The 25992-nt window shown below is 34.1% G+C and overlaps 2 protein-coding genes across 9 annotated transcripts in view; one reads left to right on the top strand and one right to left on the bottom strand.

The window, feature by feature from the left end:
* The window catches only part of LOC125776636 (uncharacterized), a 502262-nt gene that overhangs the window by 19617 nt on the left and 456653 nt on the right, over positions 1-25992 (bottom strand). The gene's annotated exons all lie outside the window — the stretch shown is intronic.
* LOC109579336 (cholesterol 7-desaturase nvd) overlaps positions 1-25992 on the top strand; it is a 202416-nt gene that overhangs the window by 156172 nt on the left and 20252 nt on the right. The window contains exon 6 of one of the 8 annotated variants that reach the window (XM_049450087.1): positions 8882-9159. The exons of the other annotated variants lie outside the window; for them this stretch is intronic. Coding sequence (XP_049306044.1) covers positions 8882-9092 — 211 coding nt within the window. The 3' untranslated portion in view covers positions 9093-9159. Of the gene's footprint in view, positions 1-8881; positions 9160-25992 lie in introns of those variants that run through there. 8 annotated transcript variants of the gene reach the window in all.

The raw sequence follows: 25992 nt of genomic DNA, 5'->3' as shown, positions 1-25992 counted from the left end.
TGATCTTCGACAATACGAAATGGTTGTACATCTATAGCAACCATTCTTGCCAACGCCAAATCGATGTCTGCTTTCCGCGTCGAATTATTGCCGCAGATGTCATCTTTTTTAAAAAAATTCTTCAATGTGCCGCCGGGCTTCGCCTGCTCGGCGTGCAGAGGATGAGCACGCTTAAGGTGGTCCATTAAGTTGGATGTATTTCCACTAGTTTTATATAATTTTTGGCACTTAATGCATTTTTTTGTCAGCATTTAGTTGGAAATGCTTCCAAACATCCGAAACTTTTTGTTTTTTGTTCGCTGGCGCATCTGCGTACGAAAAGGCGCTTAGTATGAGAAATCATTTTTAAGAAATGTACCCACCTGATGAATTGCTGTCCCCGATTTCCATTTTGGAAGGAACCGTCACTTATGCAAATCTACAGCTTAGTACTTTATTGCAACTTATACTAATTTGACCACAATATTTATTTTTAATAACACGAAAAAAGCAAACTGACTCGATGGCGTCATTTCACAATGCATAGTAATGAGCGAGATGTCAAACTATCGATAGCCGCACCATCGATAGTTTCAAAAGTTAAAAAAAAACTATCAATGCCCATTGATAGTCAAAAAAAAAAAAAAAAAATCGATACTATCGATAGTCCCATCGATAGTTTGACACCTCTAACAGGCCGTCCGAAGCGTGGCGCATCATCGACCACCTCTACACCAGAACGAAAACGTTGAAACCATCGTTGTGCGGTGGAAATGGAAACTGTATCGGGTTCATAAACTGCACAAATTTTATTGGCGACTTGAGATGCATTTTTGCCTTTATCGTAGTAGTACTGTAAAATACGTATTCCGTGTTTTCTCTTTATTTTGCTCCATGTTTGCGACGCTATAACTCACGACTTATCAAATCGACAATCAATCAAACACGTGTTAACGCGTGAAATGAGCTTTCCAAAAAGGTATAGCATGACCCGATGCGACGAATAAAACTAGAACTACGCGCTTTCAGCGCCAACTAGCAAAAATACCGCAAAACTTTTTTGACAACCCAATATTTATTATAATTTACTTTTTTATTTATCAAAACTTTTTCTAGTAGGAACGATAACCACTCACGTACTTTTTAAGAAAACCTTGAGTTTTTGTGTTTCAGATGATCCAAACATGAGAAATCGTGTCCGCTAGTGAAAAAATGCAACTCATTCACCCAGCTATTTCTCCGACATATGTCATCAAAAAAATCCGAAAAAATTTGTTTATACACTCCTCCATATATCTCATGATATGTGGAAAAAGTTCTATTGTAGAATAAAAATTTCTATGAAAAAAAAATTTTCAAAAAACAGGCCAGATTACCCTACTGACCCCTTAATCTAAAAAATGGACATATAATATGCCAGGTCTAGCGATTGTTCGTTTTCGTCAGTTTATGTTGTATCGGAAAAGTCATAGTTGTATTCGTTGTTTTGGTAGTCATTGTTGTATTAGTAATTTCGTTCGCTGGAAGGTTCAAGTTTGAATTTACATTGAAGTTTCTTTGACCTTTGGTTTCAGTTCATTTTTGTTTGAAAAATAGGATGGTCGTTTGATAGTTAATTTGGGATTTGGTCTATTGACGTAATTGATAGCGTTTGTTTTTAAGGTAACGTCGACGTCCATTGGTTGAGATGGTTTTGGTGGCCTTTGGAGGAGGATTATTTGGTGGTTAGTTTAATAGATTTTGGTTATGATAACTGTTGTGTTTGTATTTATTTAATTATAATTCATTACAATTATTAATAAAGTATTATACAATACCGAGTATTAATGCACGTCTGTACTCGACGGTAGCGCAATCCAGAAGAAGGAAGTTGCATTTTACAAAGTCTTACAAACTGACAGGATTGACAACTATTAACACTGAAATCCAGTGTTGTACATTTTTAAGTTCATATCACATCCCTCTCTTAATTATAAACTAATTTATTTATTTCTAAAATCAGGAGCTGCGAAACGAGTAACCTGTTGTCGCGATCGGTTGCTTCTACGAATCGGATTGTTTGAATTCTGATCTTCTGCAACGTTTTCCTCTAATTGCGATGGTGCGCTGTTTTGGTCATTAAAATGGGGTATTTGTGTGGATATATCTGGTTGTATGTTTAACTTGTCTTGCAACATGACCGGTGCTGAATATGTGGATGTCGATTCAGGTACAGGTATCCATTGGTCTGGGAGTATTATGCTGGATGTTTTGTTATTACCTTCTGCGTTTGATCTTGGTTTGAGTTGGTTAATATGACGTCTTATGGTACCTATGTTTGACTTTACCAAAAAAAACATCATTTTTCCAATCGGATGAATTATATTCCCTTTGATCCACTTTTCTCCATTCGCAAAGTTTCTAGCGTATACTAGTTCATTAGGTTGAAATTTGTATTTGTCTACGATCTTAGATTTTGACTGTGCTGGTGTCTCAAAAAGTTGAGTTAATATAGTACGAACTGCACGACCATGGAGAAGTTCAGCAGGTGTTATACCATTGGAATTAGGAGTAAAACGATAAGTAGTTAAAAATTTGACTACGGCGCATCTGATGGATAGACCCTCGTTGATATTTTTTCGAACTACGGTTTTAAATGTTTGGACAAAACGCTCCGCAAGTCCGTTAGATGCTGGATGAAACCATGTAACTTGCAAAATTGTTGAAATGCGTCGGATGTTAGCTAAGGTCCATTATCACTAACCAGTGTATTAGGTAAAACTTCTATGGCAAAAATTGATTTTAAAGAATGTATAGTATTATATAAGCCACATAGAATCGAATATAGGGCCTGCGAAGTCGATTTGAACGCGTTCCCATGGTGCTTTCGCTTCTGGCCAACTAAGGTATTGACGTATAGGAGCTGGATTGCCAATTTTACAAATTTCACATTGACGTGTCACATTGGCTATGTCGTTATCGATGTTTGGCTACCAAACGTGATGTCGTGCTAATTGCTTCATTCTTACGGTTCCCCAATGTCCATCATGTAAGAGTTCTATAATATTTTGCTGTAATGATTTTGGAATAACAATACGTTTTACGCTTGCGTGTAAGCAGAGAAGATTTTCGTGAAGAGTTAAAGCTAATCTCCGATGAAAACATGGTCTAATTTCGTTATCACCTGGCGATAGTTGTGTAGGCCAACCTGCTTTAACAAAATCTTTAACTTTACGTAGTATTTCGTCTCGTTCTGTGTGCTTATGAATAATATTAGCATTTATTGGTAATTGTATGTGTGTAACATTGTAGCATGCCGCATTACCATGTGCGTGTGTATTACGATACTAGATATCGAATTGAAATGCCATAAGTATGATGGCCCAACGCTGAATACGGTGCGAAGTCATTTGCGTTAGATGCTTGCTTGGATTAAAAATATTTATGAGCGGTTTATGGTCTGTAATTAGCAAAAACTTTCTCCCATATAAGTATTGGTGGAACTTCTTAACTCCGAACACTATTGCTAAACCTTCTTTTTCTTTTTGACTATATTTAAGTTGATGCTTATCCATAGTTTTAGATGCAAATGCTATTGGACGTTCATTTCCGTCAGGATAAATGTGCGAAAGAACGGCGCCAATGCCAAAAGATGAGACGTCGGTTGCTAGCGTAGTTGGTAATTGTTCATTGAAATGTGCTAACTGCGTAGCATTTATTATATGTAATTTAAGAGCTTTAAAAGCTTGTTGCTGCTCTGAGCCCCATGTAAAATGTACATTTTTGCGGCGTAACTTATTTAGTGGAGCGGCTAACTGAGAAAAATTCGGAATAAAATTGTAATAGTAATTCACTTTACCTATAAAAGCTTCTAGTTGCGTTATATTCATAGGTGGTTTCAGTTGCTTAACTGCTTGAATGCCTGAATAGTCTGGAAGGATTCTCTTAGCGCTTACTCTTCTACCCAAGTACTCAATTTCTTCCTTCAAAAAGAAACATTTTTCCTTTTTGCACTTGATACCGTTGTCTTCGAGAATTTTTATTACTTGTTCTACTCGATTTACATGTTCTTGCAATGACGGTGCGGTTATAATAATGTCATCCAAATAATTTCCACATCCTTCTATACCGTTGAGGAGTTGTTCGAGATAACACTGAAAAATTGCGGGTGCGCTGGCAATACCATATGGAAGTCGTTGATACTGGAACAATCCTAAAAGTGTATTGACTACCATTAATTGTTTGGAATCTTCATCCATCTCCATCTGTAAAGCATCTTTTAAATCTAATTTCGAAAAATGTGTACCGTGTCGTATTGTATGTAATAGCGACTCTCGTGTTGGCAATGGATATTGCTCAATATCTAATTGTGAATTAATTGTTACTTTAAAACCACCGCATATTCTTACCGACCCATCTGGTTTTGGTGCTAAGACGATTGGTGACGCCCAGTTACTAAATTTAACTGGTTTCCAAATTCCAGTGTGAATAAGCCTATCTGCTTCCTCACGGAATTTTGACATTTGCGCGAACGGTATTTGCCTGCTTTTATAAAATTTTGGTATGGCAGTGGTCGGCATACGTATACTTGCTTTAAAATGTTTTATCACGTATTTGTATTGTCAAATACTGTTTCGTATTTATTGCATAAACAGCAACAGCAACACGCTTTTGTTTATTTCCACACTTTGCCTTAGTGTGCAATTCACCTAATATTGGAATGGGCTGCTGACCAAATGCATATAATGTTTTTATACACTTTTGTAATTTCGGTCTATTCAATATGTTATACGTCTTTAAATTGATTATTGAAACGGTTGCGCCCGAATCTAATTGAAACTGTATTACTTTGTTAAAAATTTCTAAATTGATACACTTTTTATTTGCTTCAACTTCTATTATGCCATTAACAATGTTCACTGTATCCAAGGTACTAACATATTGTTCATTTTCTTGTTTGTTTTGATTCCCTTTTCGCTCTGGAATCGTTGTGCTTTTTCTAATACTTCTGCTCTGATTTGACATACAAACTGCGGCAATGTGTCCCTTTTTGGCACATTTATTACATATAGCTTTGCGAAATCTACATTGTTTCCTATTGTGCGAAATGCCACAACCTGCACACGACTTCAATTTCACTTGTTTCATTACGTTAGCATCTACGTTCTGTTCTCTTCTCATTTGATCTTTAGTTGTTTTTTTTTCAATTTTTGCGTGTCTGCATTGTGTTCACCTGCATGGTGGATGAATTCGGATTCTCTTTGATGGTTGCTACTGTTTTTGTTGTTGTCTCGTATGTTTCAGCTATTAAGAGTACGTCTTCTAATGATGGTTGTAATTTTTGAAGAGCGGTTGCGCGGACTTGATCGAATGGTGTGTTCAGTATGATTTGATCGCGAATCATTTCATCTACGAAATTTGCGGAACAATTAATAGCGGAACAATTAAATTTACATTCCCTTGCAATTCCCCGAAGTTCGGCAACCCATTCACGGTGCGTTTGCATATGCTTCATTTCTCGCTTAAAAAATTCATAACGAGCTGCGACTACATGATGTTTCGACTGGAAATGTTCCGCTAATTTGTCTGTCAACTGAGTGTATGTTTGCGATTGCAGGGTTGCAACGCCGAATAAATTCTTTAAAAGTTCGAACAATTCCATACCGACCCATGATAGAAAAAACGATTTTTGCTTGTCTGGACTGCTTACCGAATACGCCATGAAATGTTGAGAAAGTTGCTCCAGGTAGGATTCCCAATTCTGATGGTCTTTATTAAATGCGTGGAACGGTGGAACCACTGTTGCTTCTTTTATACGATTTGGACCGTCAGCGTTGAACATGGACTGCTGAATTGATTGCATCCACTGTTTCTGCTGTTCGAGCAACGATGCTGCGAATCTTTGTTGCTGCTACACTAGCGCTTGTATAAGGCTGCCGTTTGTCATTTTGACGATTTTACGCTACGGCACTTTGCTTTTTCATTGAAATAAGCTCAGATGATGAATTTAAATCCTCGTCGCCAATAAATGTTGTGTTTGTATTTATTTAATTATAATTCATTACAATTATTATTTACTTATTAAAATAAAGTATTATACAATACCGAGTATTAATGCACGTCTGTACTCGACGGGGTTGACAACTATTAACACTGAAATCCAGTGTTGTACATTTTTAAGTTCATATCAATAACCATGTTGCTGATATACTGGATATAGCGTTGTTGGCAGTAAGGATTATATATTTTAGTTGGTTTTTGTATGAAAGTTAATTCGGGTCGTTATTTGGCTTGAGGAAATGGTTAAGAGTTGGAAGAATTTTCTGTTATTGATATTGTTGTCTAGGATGTTGATGTTGGTAATTAGTATGATGTGTACTCTGATGTTTTGATTTTCTGATTTTAGGCAAAAGTAAAGAGCTTCTGGTAGGCTTTTTGGTTCTCTGATGCAGAGAAGCCTAGGAAGGTCCTTTGACAAATGTGCCAAGGGGTTTAGCATGATAGTTTTTATTAAAAAGATATATTGCTTTTTCTGCTACTTCCATACAACCAATTTTGTTGAGGAAGATAGCTGCGAATAAACAAACAAAGCTGTTCAAAGGCGTGATATACTGCTCTAGTTGGCTATTTTCCCTATAGTTTTATTTTTATTACATTTAATGTGCCAAAGTATCGTCGTGCGCCTTTTCGTAGGGTTCCTATATCCACATAATCTGCTCGACAATTTTTTTCAAGAAGGTAAATTCGGAAGCGTTCCATGGAAGTTTTCGTAGTGATCGCACTACATCGGGAATTCATGTTGTCCTTATATCCATCGTCTATTCTTTGGTCTGTAATATTTTGGTTCGTTCCATTATTTAAAATATTTTCTATTATGTTTTGTCCGTCCGCCTGTAATATCTGAGTTACAATGTTTTTAACTAAATGTGCCGATTCTGGCGAAATTTGGTTGCCAGAACCGAAAGGTCCTTTTGGTACAGCGGGGGTTGTATTCCTTAGTACTTATCAAATTATTAGGGTTAGACATTTTTTATTTAGCCCTTGAACACGCACCCAGAAAATACCACGTAAACACACACCCGGGATACGTTTGTACCCGGGACCTTATTTTGCGTTTTTTTTAATGCTTATTCAACCGATTTCTATGATTTTTTTTTTGAAATGTATATTTTAATATATGTATAACAAGTATTTTGTCTTTTGTTTCATTCGAATATTCCTACTGGTTCCAGCGACATGGGCAATTTTATATTTATACTAATTTTTTTTATTATGCAGGCTAACTGAGGAACAGCGAGAATCATATACACAATCTTTATTTGACTATCCTATAACTTTGACTCAGAAGATGAAAAAGAAATTAAAATCAATGACATTGAAATTGCATAATAAAAGTGGGTTTATAATCAATTCATTCTGTTTATTTAAATTACGTTTGAGAATTAGATAAATAATTTTTTTTAACATTTTTCATTATTTGAAATAAATGCTCAGCCTTATCGCGTGAATAAATCATTCCCATGTACTTTTCTTTTCACGCGAATGAAAAATGTCACGAAGTTCGCGTAAATGAAGACTTGTGCTCGCATTTCGATTAAACTGTTGTGCACTTCGTTGATGAATTTAGATTTAAAAAAAATTAATAGGTTATATAAAACTGAATAGAGTATACTTGCGACTTCGTATATTGGAGGAGGAAAATAATTCCAGCCACAGTTGGCTTAAAGGATTTACCGAAGGAATTTAAGAGATAAAAGCGATTCTCATGAATTGCTTTATTTAAGAAATACATAAAAAATTTTCCAGAAATTTATAGTTAGTTTAAAGCAGTAATAAAGAACTAACAACCCTACGTTTCAATAGGGGTATTCAAACGGAACTTGTTAATATGGTAGTTCGTTAATTGATACTTCGTTAAAACACTTAACATACTTTTTGCTGTACATCAGTAGCGGGTGTAAATTTGTTTTTCAAAACAGCTGATTTAATTATATGGTATACTTACTTTTGAAAAAATTTTCAGAAACTCATTTGTAGTAGACAGCAAATGTGTTTTTTTTGCAGTGAATTAAGTTAACTTTTGAGGCAACAACGCAAACAAAACAGCTGAGTGATGTTACCAAACAACGAAAAAACTGTCATGCTTGCCAGTCTAGTACTTCGTTGCTCGGTAAAACGATAATCTGTTAATTTTACAAAAACAAAACCCACGTAAAAAACTATCGAGTAACGACTAAAGAATTAACAAAGCTGGTCTGAATACCCCTAACACTTATTGGTAGTGTTACAAAATGGCTTGTCAATGGTGAGAAAACATTTTGCAATAAATACAATTGTAAACTATCAGCTTCTCTGCAATTTTTTGGTGGAGTCTATCAGAAAGGTGTGGGCAGGCAGATGGATGGTGGTTTATCACAATCCAGCTTCATTGAAATTCTTTTTGAAGTATTGCACGAATTTGAGCCAAGTCTCTGCAATTAATGGAAAGCGTGGCTTATTAAAGAGAATATGCAGAAAAAAAGTTTGAATTTTTACCAAAAATGTTATATCCCTGGCATCATTGTTTGCATGAATGGTAGCAAGCCAAAATTATATATTCCAAAAGTAATAAGCACGTATACATACTACAACAGAAAAGAATTCTTTAGCATGAATGTTTTGCTGGTAACATAAGGAAATTTTCTTGTGTGTATATGTTTGTTAATAAAAATTTATCTGAAAGTATGTGATGATAAAATGAAAATAAGGTATGTTAACGCTACACATCCTGGAGCCTCTTATGATTTACTAATTTTGAATACAAGTAAATTAAGAACTTCAATGGAGCAGGAATATATGCGTGGCACAAGAAATATTTTGTTGCTATATTAAACCTTAATCTTAGTCATTAAATATGTATATACATTTTATTTTTTTTTCATAGTCTATCCACTAGGGCCTTGGCTGCTAACACCCACCGATCCACAGCAGAAAGATCTTCAGAACGCAAATTTAACGAAGTACGAGTATATGCACGCACGTGTAATATTATGGAGAGAACAAATGGTGTTCTGAAAAATAGATGGAGATGTGTACTGGGAGCTAGACAAATGCAACACGCTCCCAAAGAAGCCTCAAATTTTATTTCAAATTAATCAATGAGGCTAAGCGTACTCGAACTTTTATTAGAGATTTGTTGAAAATTTAGAAAGTTTAAAAGCGAGCTTTTATTGACATTTTAATTCCAATATTTTTTTTTCAATTACAGGAAAAGAAAAACTAAAAACAACGAAGAGATGTATATAAGTCAACATTACTAGTTAATACCTAAGCTTTTTGAAGTAAAACTTCTTTAGGCGCGCTTGGCTTGGGGAGTAAGCTGACAAACGCGTAACGAAAAGTGTGATCAGGCGAACGTGTAACGAAAAGTGTGATTAGGCGAACGCGTAACGAAAAGTGTGATCAGGCAAGGCGAACGCAGAGAACGTATAATATAGAGAAGGCTCACCGCGTTGCCAAATTTACGACATTTCGGTCGCGCATATTCACGTACATACATATGTAATTATGTGTGCATGTAAACAAATTTGCAAGAACCAGAGAACTTAAAAGTATAGACAGAGAACAAAAAATTTGTTAACATTGTATGTAAGGTCGGAATTCGCCTCGCAACTTTAACATTGTTTACAATTCTCTCACATATTCTAACCGAGAATATGAAGAGACAGAAATATATGTATTTACGGCATATGATGACAAGGCATATATGCCGAAGAAGAGAATATGAAGAGACTCCCAACGAAGGATTTCGTTTTGCTTGTTTATATTTTGTTTCATTTTGACACCGGAAATGTGTACAAAATACATTATTTTCTCTGTCTCACATACGCAAGAATATGAAGAGACATAAATATATCAATGGATGAATATGAATATGAAGACATAAACACATGCAAGTTAACGGCAGCAGCCACACAAATACTTAACGATAAATGTAAACAAATTGTATCTTCTCACAGTATTACTGCTTGGTCAGCAGAATACTTTAATTAATAAGAAATCAATATATCACTTGTTTTGATAAGTAAGCAAAATCCAATATTCCATTATTTGTTTTGATAATGAGAATAATTGGAAATCCAATGCTCTGGCATTTCATCACTTAATGTAATGCCAAAGCATCTTTAGTAATAAGCATAGAATTATAAGAATATAAATATAAGTGCTTTTACTAATAAAAGTCAGTGTATAATCGGCAAGCGTATTGAGTGATCATCTTGATGATCAAAGCGCACCATATATTGTCACTCAAACCAACACTTGTGTTTAATTTCTACCGCTCGTAGCGGAACGGAATATATTTTTTTAATACTTCCCACACAAGGGAAGTTAATTGGCGCCCAACGTTAAGGCACGTGTTCGTCGTATAAAGGGAGAGAAATGTATCCCTAGAACCATAACGGTCGCGATTAGTGAACACTAACCGGTAAACGTACATAAACCTCATGCGAGAGGTAGTACATATGTGAATAACGCATTAAAAATTAAAAAGAAAAAACAAGTATCCCAAGAATAGGGAGAAAAGCCAAACCAAACTTGAAGTAAAGTGAGCAAAAACTTCATTGCTTGTTGTGTTGTGACAATCGCAGAATAAATAAGAACAAAATCTTTTTTTTAAATAAATTAAAAAAAAATGAACAGTGAATAAAAAAGTAAAGAGTGACTTATGTAAATCACAAAATACAAATATTTAAAAAACAAAAAAAACATCATTAGGCATTGCACGTCAAGCAGCGGCGTAGCCATCGAGGGAAACCAAGGACTAAGGAAATTACAACACACCACAAAAGACGAGGAGAAGAAGGAGTAAGATTTAATTATCCATATTTATCAAATATATTAGTACATTAATATATAAGACAATCAATTTTAGCAATTAAGTTAAACTATTAAGAATCATTGAATGCTCGACCAGCCAAATAATAAAATATTAAAAAAAAAAACCGCGATTCACCACCGCAAGGGGGACCCTCCGGTTTATAATAAAACTCAATTCTGCGATTCTGAACTTCAGACCCTCCAGAATAAAAGAGTCTCCTTTCCTAGAAAGGATCAAAAAATAAAAATAAAAAAAATAAAACAACTGACTTGGACTATAACAAAATAGACAGAATAGTTAGAAATCTTGAAAGATTTGTAGAAGTCGATAGGATTAAAATTGCCCATATTTAAAGAAAAATTAATTTATCAAAAATGCCTTTAAGTAGCGAAAATGAGACTTTAGTCGCAAGACTAATTGCGGCAACGAACGCATCACTCAGATTAGAAATATCTGAAATGCGCAGGCAAATAGAAGACTTAACGAAGTCTACAACAATAACAGATTACCAACCTAAAGAAATAAATTCAGAGATTCGCTGTGACGAATCCCTAGAAGTAATAAAATCTTTACCAGAATTTGGGGGAAAGCAAAATAAATTTGTTAGCTGGAGGGAATCGGCTAACAACGCAATGAGCTTATACATAAGAGGCAGCCGTAGGTATTTTGCTGCATTAACTATATTAAGAAATAAAATCACTCACGATGCTAATGACATCTTGTCCAACCACGGAACAGTCCTAAATTTTGATGCTATATTAGCACGATTAGATTTCGCTTACGCCGATAAGCGACCAGCTCATATAATCGAGCAAGAAATGAGTATTCTGCGTCAAGGCAATTACTCTATAATTGAATATTATAATAAGGTTAATGAGAAATTAACCTTGCTAATAAATAAAACCATAATGACTTACGGATCAGATAGCGCCGTAACTAAAGAATTTAATGCTAAAAATAGGCGGGATGCCTTACGCACATTTATAACGGGGCTAAACGGAAACTTAGCAAACATTTTATTTTCACTATCGCCAAGCGACTTACCAAATGCTTTAGCAAAAGCACAAGAATTAGAATCCAACAATATGCGAGCAGCGTTCGCATTACAATTTGGAAAAAACTATTCAAATCCCAACAATAATAACAGGCAACATACTTCTAACAACAGATTCAATAATGGTAATTTTAATAATAATTTACGGTTCCCACAAGTCCAACCACAAAGGAATTATAACCAAAGAATGGGATGCCAGAATAACCAACCACGACCTACACCAATAGATGTCGACTCAAGCATCCATACACGCAACCGTATGTTGCAAAAGCCAACAACATTTAATCAAAACAATTTGGAAAAAAAGCCACATGGAAGTACACAACAGAATGTGCAGCCACCGACTAAGACACAGCGCATTAATAATATTAAGGAGGATCATTTTTTAGGCCAAAATTAACTCTGCCATATATATTTCTAGATGACAGGGTTACTGGTCAAAACTTTAAAATATTAATAGATACAGGAGCAACTAGTTGCTATATTAAATCAGGAATATACAAAAATAAAAATAAATTGGATATACAAAAAAGAGTAAAAACAATTAATGGCTTTTCGATAATACGCTATTATCACATTATCACATTATTCGGTAAAAAACAAATATTCTACGAAATTGAAAATTTGGAAGCAGACTTATTAATAGGATACAAATTTTTGAACGACATTAATGCTGTGATTAACTTGGAAAAAAAGAAATTAATAATAAATAATGAAAAAGAGGAGGATATATTTAGCTTAGGGTGCGAATATGAGCATCAGAAAAGTAAGGATAATTTAAAGATCGTAAAGGAGGACGAAATTACTTTGGAAGCAAAGACTTCTAAAGCGCCAGCCGACGGGAATACCGGCAAATATAAAAAAATAAATATTGTGGAGCAGGAAAGCTCTACAACGCCAGCTGAAGATTTATACCAGCAGAGTAGAAGTAAAAATTATGTAAAAAATATTGTGGAACGAAAAAGTTCTACAACGCCAGCCGATGATAATACCGGCAAATTAAATAAAAAATATATTGTGGAACAAAGAAGTTCTACAACGCCAGTCGATGATAATACCGGCAAATTAAATAAAAAATATATTGTGGAACAAAGAAGTTCTACAACACCAGCCGATGATAATACCGGCAATATAGAAGAGGAAAACTATGTAAACAAAATTACTTTAGAGGAAAAGTTCTCTAAAGCGCCAGTCGAAGGAAATACCGACATAAACGAAGATGAAATTGAAAATTTAAGAGATGAAATTAGAAATGAAATATATAAAATACATTCTTCAATAAATATGAATTTACCGTTTCGAACGGATATAAAATCGGAAATAACGACAATTGTTGAAACTCCTATATGGAGTAAACAATACCCATATCCTCTTTCTGCTAATTCCTTCATAAACGAAGAGGTAAAAAAATGATGGAAGATAAAATAATAAGGCCAAGTAAGAGCGCATATAATTCACCAATTTGGGTTGTACCAAAAAAAGGTGTAAATGAAGACGGTACGCCGAAATTGCGAATGGTAATCGATTATAAAAAATTAAATGAAGTAACAAAATCGGATAAATATCCAATTCCGGATAGCAATATAATACTTTCAAATTTAGGAAGTTCGAAATATTTTTCCACAATAGATCTGGAATCGGGTTTTCACCAGATCCTTATTAAAGAACACGATATTGAAAAAACTGCATTTTCAGTAAATAACGGAAAATACGAATTTTTAAGAATGCCATTTGGTTTAAAAAACGCGCCTAGTATATTTCAAAGGGCGATGGACAATGTTTTAAGGGATTTTATTGGAAAATTTTGTCATGTTTATATTGACGATATAATCGTATTTTCAAAAAGCTTCGAGGAACATAAAAAACAGTTAAGTATAATAATAGAAGTTCTAAAAAACGCAAATATGAAAATTTCATTACAAAAATCTAAATTCTACCAAGAAGAATTAGAATTTTTGGGATATATTGTTGCAAAGAATGTTATAAAGACAGATCCAAAAAAAGTTGAAACAATTTTAAATTTTCCGGTTCCAACAACTTTACGACAGTTACGAAGTTTCCTAGGAATGATTGGATATTACAGGAAGTTTATTAAAAATTATGCTAAAATAGCAAAACCATTAACAATACATTTATCAGGTGAAAACGGAAGAGTTTCACAACATATGTCCAAAAAAATTAAAATTAGATTGGAACAAGAAGGACTTTTGGCAATTGAGAAAATGAAGTCTATATTAGTAGATCAAGTCGAATTAATTCAACCAAATTTTAACGAAACATTTATATTAACGACAGACGCATCAAATGAAGCTATTGGTGGAGTCTTAAGCCAAGGGGGCAAACCTATTACATTTATATCTAAAACATTAAATTCAACAGAAAGAAATTACGCAACTAATGAAAAAGAGCTATACGCTATCGTATGGGCATTAAAAAATCTAAGAAATTATTTATACGGAGTTTCAGATTTGGAAATTCATACTGATCACCAACCACTAACATTTGGAGTCTCACCTAGAAATCCAAATGCCAAAGTGAAAAGATGGCATGCTTTAATTGGAGAATATGGAGCAAAAATTATATATAAACCAGGAAAAACAAATGTGGTAGCAGATGCTCTATCACGACAATTTCTTAATAATTTATCCGACGAATCGTCAACCACAGTAACTCAACATTCAGCTGAAAGTAGTGATCACACTCAGATACCCGAGACAAAAAAGTCATTAAACCAATTTAAACAACAAATTTTACTAAGCAAAAATAGATTTACAATACATGAGCAAATTCAAGAATTTGGAAAAATAAGACATTTAATTGAATATGATACTGTTGATAATTTAATCACAATATTAAAGGAATACATCAAACCAAATATAGTTACGACAATACATTGCTCAATAGAGGATCTATACGAAATACAAGCGAAAATAAGAGAAACATTTACTAATAAATTCATATATACGAAAAATTTGGCGATTGACATAACAAACAGAGAAGACCAAGGAATAATAATTGAACAAACGCATATACGAGCACATAGAAGTTACCAAGAAAATTTGGATCAAATTTGTAAAAAATATTACTGGCCGGAAATGAGGAAACAATTCAAAGAATACGTAAGGAATTGCGACATATGTAATAAAAACAAATATGATAGACACCCTATAAAAATACCAATTGGAGAGGTCCCAATACCTACAGATTATATATTCTATGCGCAATCTTTAAAATTCATTACGTGTATAGATAGCTATTCCAAATTTTTGGTTATTAAGCAAATCGAAGATAAGATTAATTTATAAGATAAAGTGTTAGAAATATTACAAAGTTTCCCTGATAAAAAGAAGTTAACAATTGATAATGAACCAGGATTTACTACGGTACAATTTAAGTCCTTGATGCAGAGACTTCAAATAGAAATATTTTTTTGTAACCCAAATCATAGTACCACGAATGGTCAAATTGAGAGGGTACATTCAACAATAATTGAAATTTCGCGATGTATTAAACAAGAATATAATTTAATAAGCTTTTCAGAATCAATATTTAGAGCTGTCCAACAATATAATAAAACTATACATTCGGTAACAAATGAGAAACCATTTGAAGTACTTTATAACAAAGTCTCTCATGATATTTTACCAGAAAAACTTTTATCAGCACAAACTAAGATGCTAGAAAGACACAATAAAAATAGAATTAATAAAACATATTTATGCGGAGAAATAATATATGAAAAGATTACAGGAGAGAGAAATAAACTAAATCCAAGATACACGAAACAGGTAGTAAAAGAAGACTTAGGGAATAAAGTTAGAATTAACTACAGGAATAGAATAGTACATAAAGATAATATTAAATCTTAATCATATATTTTTAGAGGATGATACCCCTAATTATTCTAACACTAATTACCAATACAATGACAGACATTGTGGACTACACAAGAGAAGATTACGTATTATTAGAAGACGGAGATGTAGCCCTGTATAATGACTACGGAAATATTTTTCACATCACTAATTTAACATACTTTAGAGAACTTATAAGTTCAGACACAAATTATTATAATAAAAAACTCAGATATAAAAATTTTGAACAAAATAATGAACAAGACAAGGCATATATTAATGATTTAGACACAGATCCAGAAATAGAACTCATAGAAACTTTATTAGAACAACTACAAATTAAAGATACAAGATATAGGAGAGGAATAAATGAAATAGGTACATTATGGAAGTGGATAGCAGGAACACCAGACCATGACGACCTAGTGTTAGTAAATAATAAATTAAACGAATTAATTGACAATGGTAATAAACAATACACAACAAATTCTAAAATTTTTGGAATTATTAATCAATTAACTGAAACAATTAATAATATCATTGAAAACTCAAATATTAAAATTCTAATGAAACGGAAAAATCAATTCCTAATAACTGAATTACAAAATATGATTAATACAATAGCTATAGGAAAAATGGGAATTTTGAACCCGACAATTTTAAATTTAGACGAGATTAAAAGTATAATTAAGAATGAACATGGACGATTGACAATAACTGATGTAATAGATATTTCAAATTTTAAAATAGTACAAAATAAAGATGTAATAGTTATATATATTAAGTATCCAAAAATTATATATGATTGCAAATATTATGAAGTAAGAGCAATTCCACAAAAAGATGGTAAATTAATAATTAATAATGAAATTGCGAAATGCAAAAAAGAATATATAAATATTAAAAATTGCAAAAGAGAAATGATAAATACTTATTGTAAAATTAATAATAAAAATACTTGCCTATCAGATATTTTGTCCAATAAAAAAGGAAAATGTAAAAAAATTAAAGAAAAACATAAAGACATAGATATAATTAAAGAAGGAGCGATATTAGTCTCTGGAAATCATACTATAGATGACTCTGCCATAAATGGAGTTTACCTTGTAACATTTGAAAATTATACAAATATTGATAATATAACTTACGAAAATATTGATTGTAAAATATGGAATTATTTAAAAAATAATCATATTAATAACTTTGAAATTATAGAATACATAGAAACAAAAAATAAAGAATTTGAATTTGAAAACATAAATATTTTGAGTGAAAGAATTAAAGAATTTAAAAATCATTCACTTTTCTGGTACATGATTTTAATAATTGTACTGTTAATAATAATATACATAATCTATAAGATTTTAAAGTTAAAAAAATCATGTAAAACTAATAAGCAAAGTAAAAAAATAAAATTCCAAGAATTATCATATAACGCTATTTTAGAAAGAATCTACAATATATCAAAAATGATATTGAATCGGGACGATTCATCTTAGAGAGGGGGGAGTTAACGGCAGCAGCCACACAGATACTTAACGATAAATGTAAACAAATTGTATCTTCTCACAGTATTACTGCTTGGTCAGCAGAATACTTTAATTAATAAGAAATCAATATATCACTTGTTTTGATAAGTAAGCAAAATCCAATATTCCATTATTTGTTTTGATAATGAGAATAATTGGAAATCCAATGCTCTGGCATTTCATCACTTAATGTAATGCCAAAGCATCATTAGTAATAAGCATAGAATTATAAGAATATAAATATAAGTGCTTTTACTAATAAAAGTCAGTGTATAATCGGCAAGCGTATTGAGTGATCATCTTGATGATCAAAGCGCACCATATATTGTCACTCAAACCAACACTTGTGTTTAATTTCTACCGCTCGTAGCGGAACGGAATATATTTTTTTAATACTTCCCACACAAGGGAAGTTAATTTGCATGCATGCTCCTTATGCAAGTTCATACATTTGCATACATATTTACGCACGTTGGAAGGCGAAGCTGTTACAGCGGCAAGGGAAGCGGTAACAATCGGCGATCGTTTGTTAGTTTCTTTCGCGTCTCGTCGCGTCAATGCTTCGACAGATTGATGTGCTGAACACATAGAACGCGACAGACTGCAAGCGCCATCTGAATCTGATATTGAAATACACACATTCTTAAGGACACAGTTATTTAGCCAGCTGCACAACATAACTGTGTTCATAAGAACGTGTGTATTTTAATATTTGACAGATGTCGCTTGCAGCCTGCCCCGCTCTATGTGTTCCGGGCGTGACTCTTTGAGTTTCGGCCATTGATTGTCCGTGACAACGGAGATGCGAAAGATGCGTGCGACACTTGTTATTATGAATGTATGTACATAGGTACATATGTATGTGGCTCGCATTTGTTTTCGTAACATACAGACAAATGTGCTAAAGAAATAATATACATATGTATGTATGTATATGCCATAGAAATTCTATTGGTACAAATATGGAAATGATAACGAAATAATGCGAATATGCACATTTCATGAAGGTCATCAATTTTCTTTGAAGAAATGAAGTTCATTTTGCACATCTTCACTTTGTAATAGTGGAAATAAATATAATTTATTTGAAATATTACTTTATTTAAATAAAAATAAAGAGAAATAAAATTAAAATAATTTTTCCTAATTTTTCCCGTGTTTTGGACGATGGAACAAACATCATAATGGTAGTTGTTTACATGTCGCCCAATAACACAGTTAATAATATCATAAAGTTTATATACAGAAGATTTATGATTTATGGTCGAGTAGGTTCTGAAGAACTAGGAGAAAACTATCATACGTTGCCACTAATCTTAGCAAGAGATTTCAATATCAATTTCGCATCCGAAGATGGACAACTCTTGAGAAGCTTTCTACGAGATAAATTAGAATTACAAATGAATAATGACCGTAATGAGCCAACTACAAGACATGGAACAACAATCGATGCAGTTTTTTCTAGATTTCTGTCAAATTTTAATTCTAAAATATATGTATCGTATTTCTCGTATCATAAGCCTATTGTCTCGGCTTTATGATGTACCCAATAATGAAAATAACGAATAAAACAATGCAAAAAAAATAAAAGATCTATGCAAAAATATTAATTTACTAATGAAAACATAAAATAAATTTAAATATTTGTAGGAAATAAATATATGTATATGTGCATACATGTAAATATTGCACACACACATTCACATATATACATATAGATAGAGAGAAAGAAGTTTTACTTCAGTCGTGCGGTCATAAGCACACTCTCTTTTTTTTGTAGCCAATATTTTTAGTTTTTGAACTTCCATTTGAACCTTTATAAGTTCTGGTTTATTTTGTACTTCTACGAGTAGTTTTCTAATTCCTTTAATCTTTACATTGTAACGTCTTGTTTCTGTTAGTAAATTATCTTGATTTCTTTGAAAATTTGTAATGCTTTCTTTTAAATTCCTTAATTATTTCTATATTTCTTTGTAGTGCTCACTCCATATTTTTAGACTCTTACTTAGGTTAGCACATATTTCTTTTTGTATTTGCAGTTTGATACTCAGTAGTTCAGAAGTACAGGGTAGGCCATTTAAAGTTGACCCAAAAGAAAACAATGTTTTTTGTTCATTTCAAAAATAATTTATTTTGGTCCAAGGGGATTTGTTTCAGCTAATATTTAAAAATTAGATCGCGTAAATGGGCACCTTTAGCTTTGACAGCTAAATGCACTCTTTTTTCGACATTTTCCATGACTTTGGCCAATGTTTCGGATGATATGGCGGCTGTTTCACGTCGAATGTTGGCTTTCAGTTGAGCTAAGGTCTTTGGCTTATTAGCGTATACCTTGGATTTCAAATAACCCCACAAATAAAAGTCTGGTGGCGTCAAATCTGGTGATCTCGGTGGCCAGTAAACATCACCATTTTTCGATATCAATCGCCCGGGGAAAATGGTCGCAATAAATTGATTGTTGGTCGAGCTGTATGGCACGTAGCCCCGTCCTGTTGAAGCCAGAAGTTATCCATGTCATTTTCGCGAATAATGGGTATCACAAAATCCGTTATCATGGCTCGATAACGCTCACCATTGACTGTTGTCGTGGCTCCATCATCGTCTTCGAAAAAATACGGTCCGATGATCATATTCGCGCAAACACCGCACCAAACTGTTACTTTTTGGTCGTAAAGTGGCTGTTCTTCAATTAATTGAGGATTTTCGGTGGCATAAAATCGGCAATTTTGCTTGTTTACGCCTCCATTCAACGAGAAATGTGCCTCGTCTGACATGATGAGTTTTCGCCAAAAGTCAAGTTCGTTTTCAGCCATTTCGATGGCTCATTTGCCAAAATTAAGGCGTCGCGGATAATCAGCTGGGTTTAGTTTTTGTGCCATTTGAATTTTATATGGAAACATCTTCAAATCTTTATGAATTATGCGTCGGAGAGTGGTGCGAGAGATGTCTAATTCCTGAGAGCGGCGATAACTCGATGTCGATGGAGTCTCCTCAATACTGGCTCGTACAGCTTCGATATTTTCATCAGAACGTCTTGTGCGTTGTCTGGATGCATGACTGGCATTACTGAGATTACCGGTGTTCACAAATTTTGCGTATAAAGGCTTAATTGTGTTCTTAACTGGAGCACTTTTCACTTTATTTTTTTTGCGAAACGCACGTTGAGTTAACACAATTGAAAAGTTATTTTGAATATAAAGCTGAACAATTTCAGCGCGTTCTTTTGGAGTGTACTGTTCCATGGTATAAATTGTCTTCGAATGACGCTTCTAACGCGGTATGACATTAGCCGATTTGTCAGCGCTGTTAAAAGTTACAGCGTTGCCAGATGGGTCAACTTTAAATGGCCTACCCTGTATTAGTTTTATTCTGTGTTTCTCGTTTCGGCTTGTAAGCAGGTTGTGCTTATATTTTCCGTTGGTATTTCAATGATACTTTTGCCCAAAAATTTTGGTCTACCGTATCTGTGCCTACACCACGTTCATAATTTTCGAATATGGGAAATTTTTTCTTTGTGAAGGTAAGGCTAATTAGTCGAAACAATAATTAATAACAGGAAAATTGTAAGTTTTTATTTCATTACTAATTAATAACAGGAAAATTGTAAGTTTTTATTTCATTACTGAGTTAAATGAAAGTAGCTTTATAAGTATATTGCGGGGTGTATTGAAAGTGGGTAGATTATTTGTTGTACTGGACAAATTAAAGAAGATTTTTTGCTTCTTCAAAGTTTTGTTATGGATATTTTGAAGTTCCTTAGCCAATGCATAGGAAGTAGTTTGTTTCCGCCACAGTTACAGCATTTTGGTTTTTATAAAATTGAGTTTTTGGTGCTCAACACATCACTACTTTGAGGAATAGACTCAATGAGAGCAACGGAGTAAAAATTTGTTAAAGTTCATAAATTTTCTTAACGCCTTCTTGAGAATCTAGAAACATGTTTATTAGCTGTCATGCTTTCTACTTGAGTTTGTTTACGATATTTAGAACACTTAATTATTGTCCCTTGAGCAGCAATAGCATTAATACTACTACATGAAGTATGGAGATTTTGAATCATAAACTTTTGTTTGTCTTCGAAATCGTCAGTACCAAAACGTGAAATTATCTGCTAACCGAAATGTCCTCTCAATAAATTGCCTAACTGATTGATGCGATTTGAGGGAAATGGCATCTTCTTGTTGAAACTAAATGTCGTCGAAATCACGGGCTTCAATTTGAAGCTTCAAATAGTTGGTTATCGTGGTGCGATAACGGTCGCCATTGACTGTTACGTTCTCACCGGCATCATTTTTGAAAAAAACCGTTATTTATTGGATGCAATGGCAGCTCTTAAATCTCTTTATGTTGCCCTTTGTCCCAAATTAGGCAACTTTGCTTGAGCCAGAAGTGGTCGTTTTAAGAGAGGTAGGAGGACAAAACATTCAATATCTTTGGAATGGTACAAATAAACAAGATTTGTTTTGCAGATTATTAAAGGTTAATATTTTCCGCGTTTTTTTAGCTATGTAAAATATTATTATTTAAACAAAAGGACCTTAAAAATATTTGTAAAATAGCACGAACATTTTTGTTTCACTTTACAAAATTTCATCGATTTATCTCCAGTAGTTTTAACGTGCTCTAAATTTCAACCTTCAATAACTTTAATAAAAAAAAAAAAATTTGACAAAATATTTATATCACGGGGTATGCGTCTGAATCCCCTTCCTAATGAACTGCTAATTTTCAAATTCGGTGATTTTGCGAAATTTTCATGGACCACTTGTCGTGGTTTTCGCTATTCTAACAAACTTTATGCAGAATGTTGATCATTATGAGTTATATTCGTAAAATTAAGTGAATATGATTCAAAACATGAAAATAAAAAAAAAATAAAAGGTTCACCATAAAGTCCTAATTTAATTGGGTAAAATAGAAGTGAGTGTCTAAAACTGACCACCAAGAGCAGTGGCGTACCTAGTTGACCAAGGACTCCGGAGAAAATTAACAAATGGATCCCCACTGCTCTGTACACACTGATAAAGTTTTATCAAATAGAAGTAAGAAATAAAAAAATACTTTAAAAATGATAAGCTCTTTTTTGTGCACAGCAGGACAGGTAATAAAAGTATTAAACAGTAACAACATAAATTACAATTCATAATTAGTGTAGGTTTGGCTAATAAAGCGAAATAGGGAAGGCTCAAGGCTTTCAAAATAGGCTCCTTTTGCGTCGATGCAGTGCTGCCAGTACGATTTCCAAGTATTGAAGGCAGCACCGAAGGCATTCTCCGGAAAGCCTTGAGAACCGAGGTGCATGCTTTTTGAATCCCCTATGTCGTCTCAAAATGCTTGCTTTTCACTTTGTTTAAATCCGGCTTGGTGCGATTTTGTTTTTAATTGCTATTAGCGATAAATGTCGGAGTCGAATTTGTTCCGTGGACCTTATCTTCTTCCTCTGCTTCCCCCGGCGTACTGCGTCGAATATTTTCAGAGCTGCAGAATTTTCGTCCATTCGGTTCCAAGGTAGACGAAATTATCTACGATTTCAAAGTTATGACTGTCAACTGTGACTTGAGTGTCATGTCTCGAGTGCGACGACTGTTTGTTTCATAACAGGAGATAATTCGTCTTGCCCTCCTTCACTGCCAGAACCGTTTGCTTTGCTTCCTTGTCCAGTCTGGACAAAACAAAACTAACAACGCGGGTGTTGAGGCCGATGTTATCAATATCATGGCGTACGCTGAGCCAGCAGCTGTGCGCTGTTATAAAATATCGCACCTGCTCGATTAAGTTCTGCAGCTCGAACTATTTTCTCCAGCAGCAGATTGAAGAAGTCGCACAATAGGAAGTCGCCTTGTCTGAAACCTCGTTTGGTATCGAACGGCTCGGAGAGGTCCTTCCCGATTCTGACGGAGCTTTTGGTGTTCAGACATCACGGCATAAGAGGTGGCGTGTGTCGATTCTATTTTCACGGGTCTTTTCCAAAAATTTGGCGCATTGTGAATATCTGGTCCGTCGTTGATTTGCCAGATCTAAAGCCACACTGATAAGGTCCAATCAGTTCGTTGACGGTGGGCTCTTTTCTTTCAAACAGTACGCTCGGTAAAACCTTATACGCTATGTTGAGGAGGCTTATCTCACGGTAGTTAGCGCAGATTGTGGGATTTTCCTTTCTGCGTGTGTGATTGGGCAGATCACACTTAAATTCCAATAGTTCGGCATGCTTTCGTCCGACCATATTTTACAAAGAAGCTGATGCATGATCCTTATCAGTTCTTCGCCGCTGTGTTTGAATAGCTCGGCCGGCAATCCATCGGCCCACACTGCTTTGTTGTTCTTCATGGTCGGGCAATGGAACGTCTGCTCCATTGTCATCCATTGGGGAATCGGATTCGTCTCCTCCTGGCGTTGTACTTTTACTCCCATTCAGCAGGTTGGAGAAGTATTCCCTCTATAATTTTAGTATGCTCTGGGCATCGGTCACAAGGTCACCTTTGGGTGATAACCTTCTGTTAGCCACTGCATATTTTCGTAGAATTTTCAAGCATTACCCCTGTCGGCCAGTTTATTCAGCCCTTCATACTCACGCATTTCGGCCTCTTTCTTTTTCTGTCTGCAAATGTCTTTAGTCTCATCGTTTTTCTCTTCCGTCGGGGCGTGGGCGCAAGTCAGCGATATGTGGAAGAACCTCGTTTTGATGCGGATTGTGGCTAGTCGTTCATCCACCGGAGTGATTGATAAGGCCGGAAGTCATGAGCTAATGTAGTTACCTACTGCAGATGACTTGCATTTTTCACGATATTTCGTGTTATACAATGAGCTGTAGCCGAAATCTATAGATTCGACAAGATTTATTGGCTTAACGGATATCAGTATGAGCGGTAAAATGAAATAAAATTGAACCACTATATTGGACCAGTACAAAAATGTGTATTAGTTCCTTAAACGTTTTAAAAAAAATCTTAACTTTAATTCACAATAAAACGCACATCGACTAATAATAAAACGCACTATCGCTACAGAAACAATTTAGGGGAATAGGCATAGCTTTTGAACTTCCCTCAACTGAGTTGTCATGATTAAAGTGGGGTTGCACCCTGTTATATTTGATTTGAAAATGGAAGAAATTTCCAAAAGTTTAGTTCGATCGAGAATTCTTGTTAAGGATTCAAGGGCCTCTGAGCTTGAGGGCCCCGGGACACTGTCCCCCTTAGCCCCTAGGCAGCTACGGCACTGTTAATTTTTCAACATTGACCGAGACTGACTCAAACATAAGTACATTTTCATATATTTCAATACAAATCTTTATTATAGAGTTCTGAGCCAGTACGAGCAAGCCAGTGTCATATTCCATTTTTCTTGTAATAAACCGTTGTTGCGATGGTCCACAGTGTCTTTAGCAAAATTAATTATTTTATGTTAAGGCTTAATTTCATATTCTAAAACCCTCCTCATGTCATAAGTAATGATACTTGTGATAAATGGTTCTCAGATTCGTTGTCGCATTTCCATTTTTGCAAACAATTCAGATCTTTTGATACTAGTCTAGCAAAATATTAACCAAAATGCATTGAGTCAATCCATAAGAGATATTCAGCATTACCGGGAACTTCGTGTAAATAAATTATTCCCATATACGCACTAGTTAAGAAATGTTTCATTAAACAGAAATAACCAAAACATCTCTGCTTATGCTGAACCACGCATAAACAAATAGTACGTATAATAAGCAATTCCAATGCATGCTGCACATATGGTGTGAAATAGAAATGGTATCATACATAACGAGTGTTATCTCCTAAACGCTATCCTTTGGGGACTGTTTGTAACGACAAATAATCGACAGTAGATAGTGTGTCTATCTTCAAATAGCGTAGCAGACAGCAAATAGAAACTAGTACCATAAAGTAGTATAAATAGCACTTAATTATCGAAATGTAGTTAGTCTTAGTTTTTGTATTAATAAAAGCACTTGCCCTGACGGTGCAAAGATACAATAACTTGATTCAATTGTAATTAACTCGCGCATGCAACCCTCGACTTCCACATCGAATGAACGATCTTGACGAAACGGACATAAGACAGCGACAGCGGCAACGGCGGTTAACAAAAACCCACGATACGAATGCGCACTCTTAAAAAATATAAAGCAAACTACTTTTTATAAAACAAATTGTTAAATAAACTACTTTTATAATTATATAACTAAATAGCTTAACCCAGCTTTAAGAGATTGTTTATATGTACGTTCAAAAAAGTGTCATTTATCGCCTATTTTATTTATTTTTTTCTGGCCATAAACTATTAAAAAAATAAAGTAAACATTTTTATAATTTTTTATTTTTATTTTATTTATTTATAAAAAGGCTATAAATGACACTTTTTTGAATAAAAACAAATAAAAACAAATAGAAATTGTAATTCTTAATTTTTCTAAATTTGTTTCATCAAAATCGGACAAGTGGTTCGCGAAAAAACATCAAGATAAGGAAAAAATTTAAAAGGTCATAAAAAAACTGACACATACGAACGCCAAACTCTTTGAAGGTTTTACTATACTGACCTAGTACCATCACCCTGACTTGGAATTTCTCACCCCCCAGATTAGCTGTTGTACTGTGTTATTTAGCTTGTTAAAAGCCAAACTTGTCAAAGTATATTTTAAGGTTTACTTTTACTTGTTATACACTAAATACTTAACTTGTATTGAACATTCTATATCATTTGCTTTTGTTAACACTCGACATGGACAGG

Source organism: Bactrocera dorsalis, chromosome 2 (genome assembly GCF_023373825.1).
Source record: "Bactrocera dorsalis isolate Fly_Bdor chromosome 2, ASM2337382v1, whole genome shotgun sequence".
In the NCBI taxonomy this organism is placed as follows: domain Eukaryota; kingdom Metazoa; phylum Arthropoda; class Insecta; order Diptera; family Tephritidae; genus Bactrocera; species Bactrocera dorsalis.
Note: the sequence above shows the minus strand (reverse complement) of the source record. Positions and strands in the feature narration are given on the sequence as shown.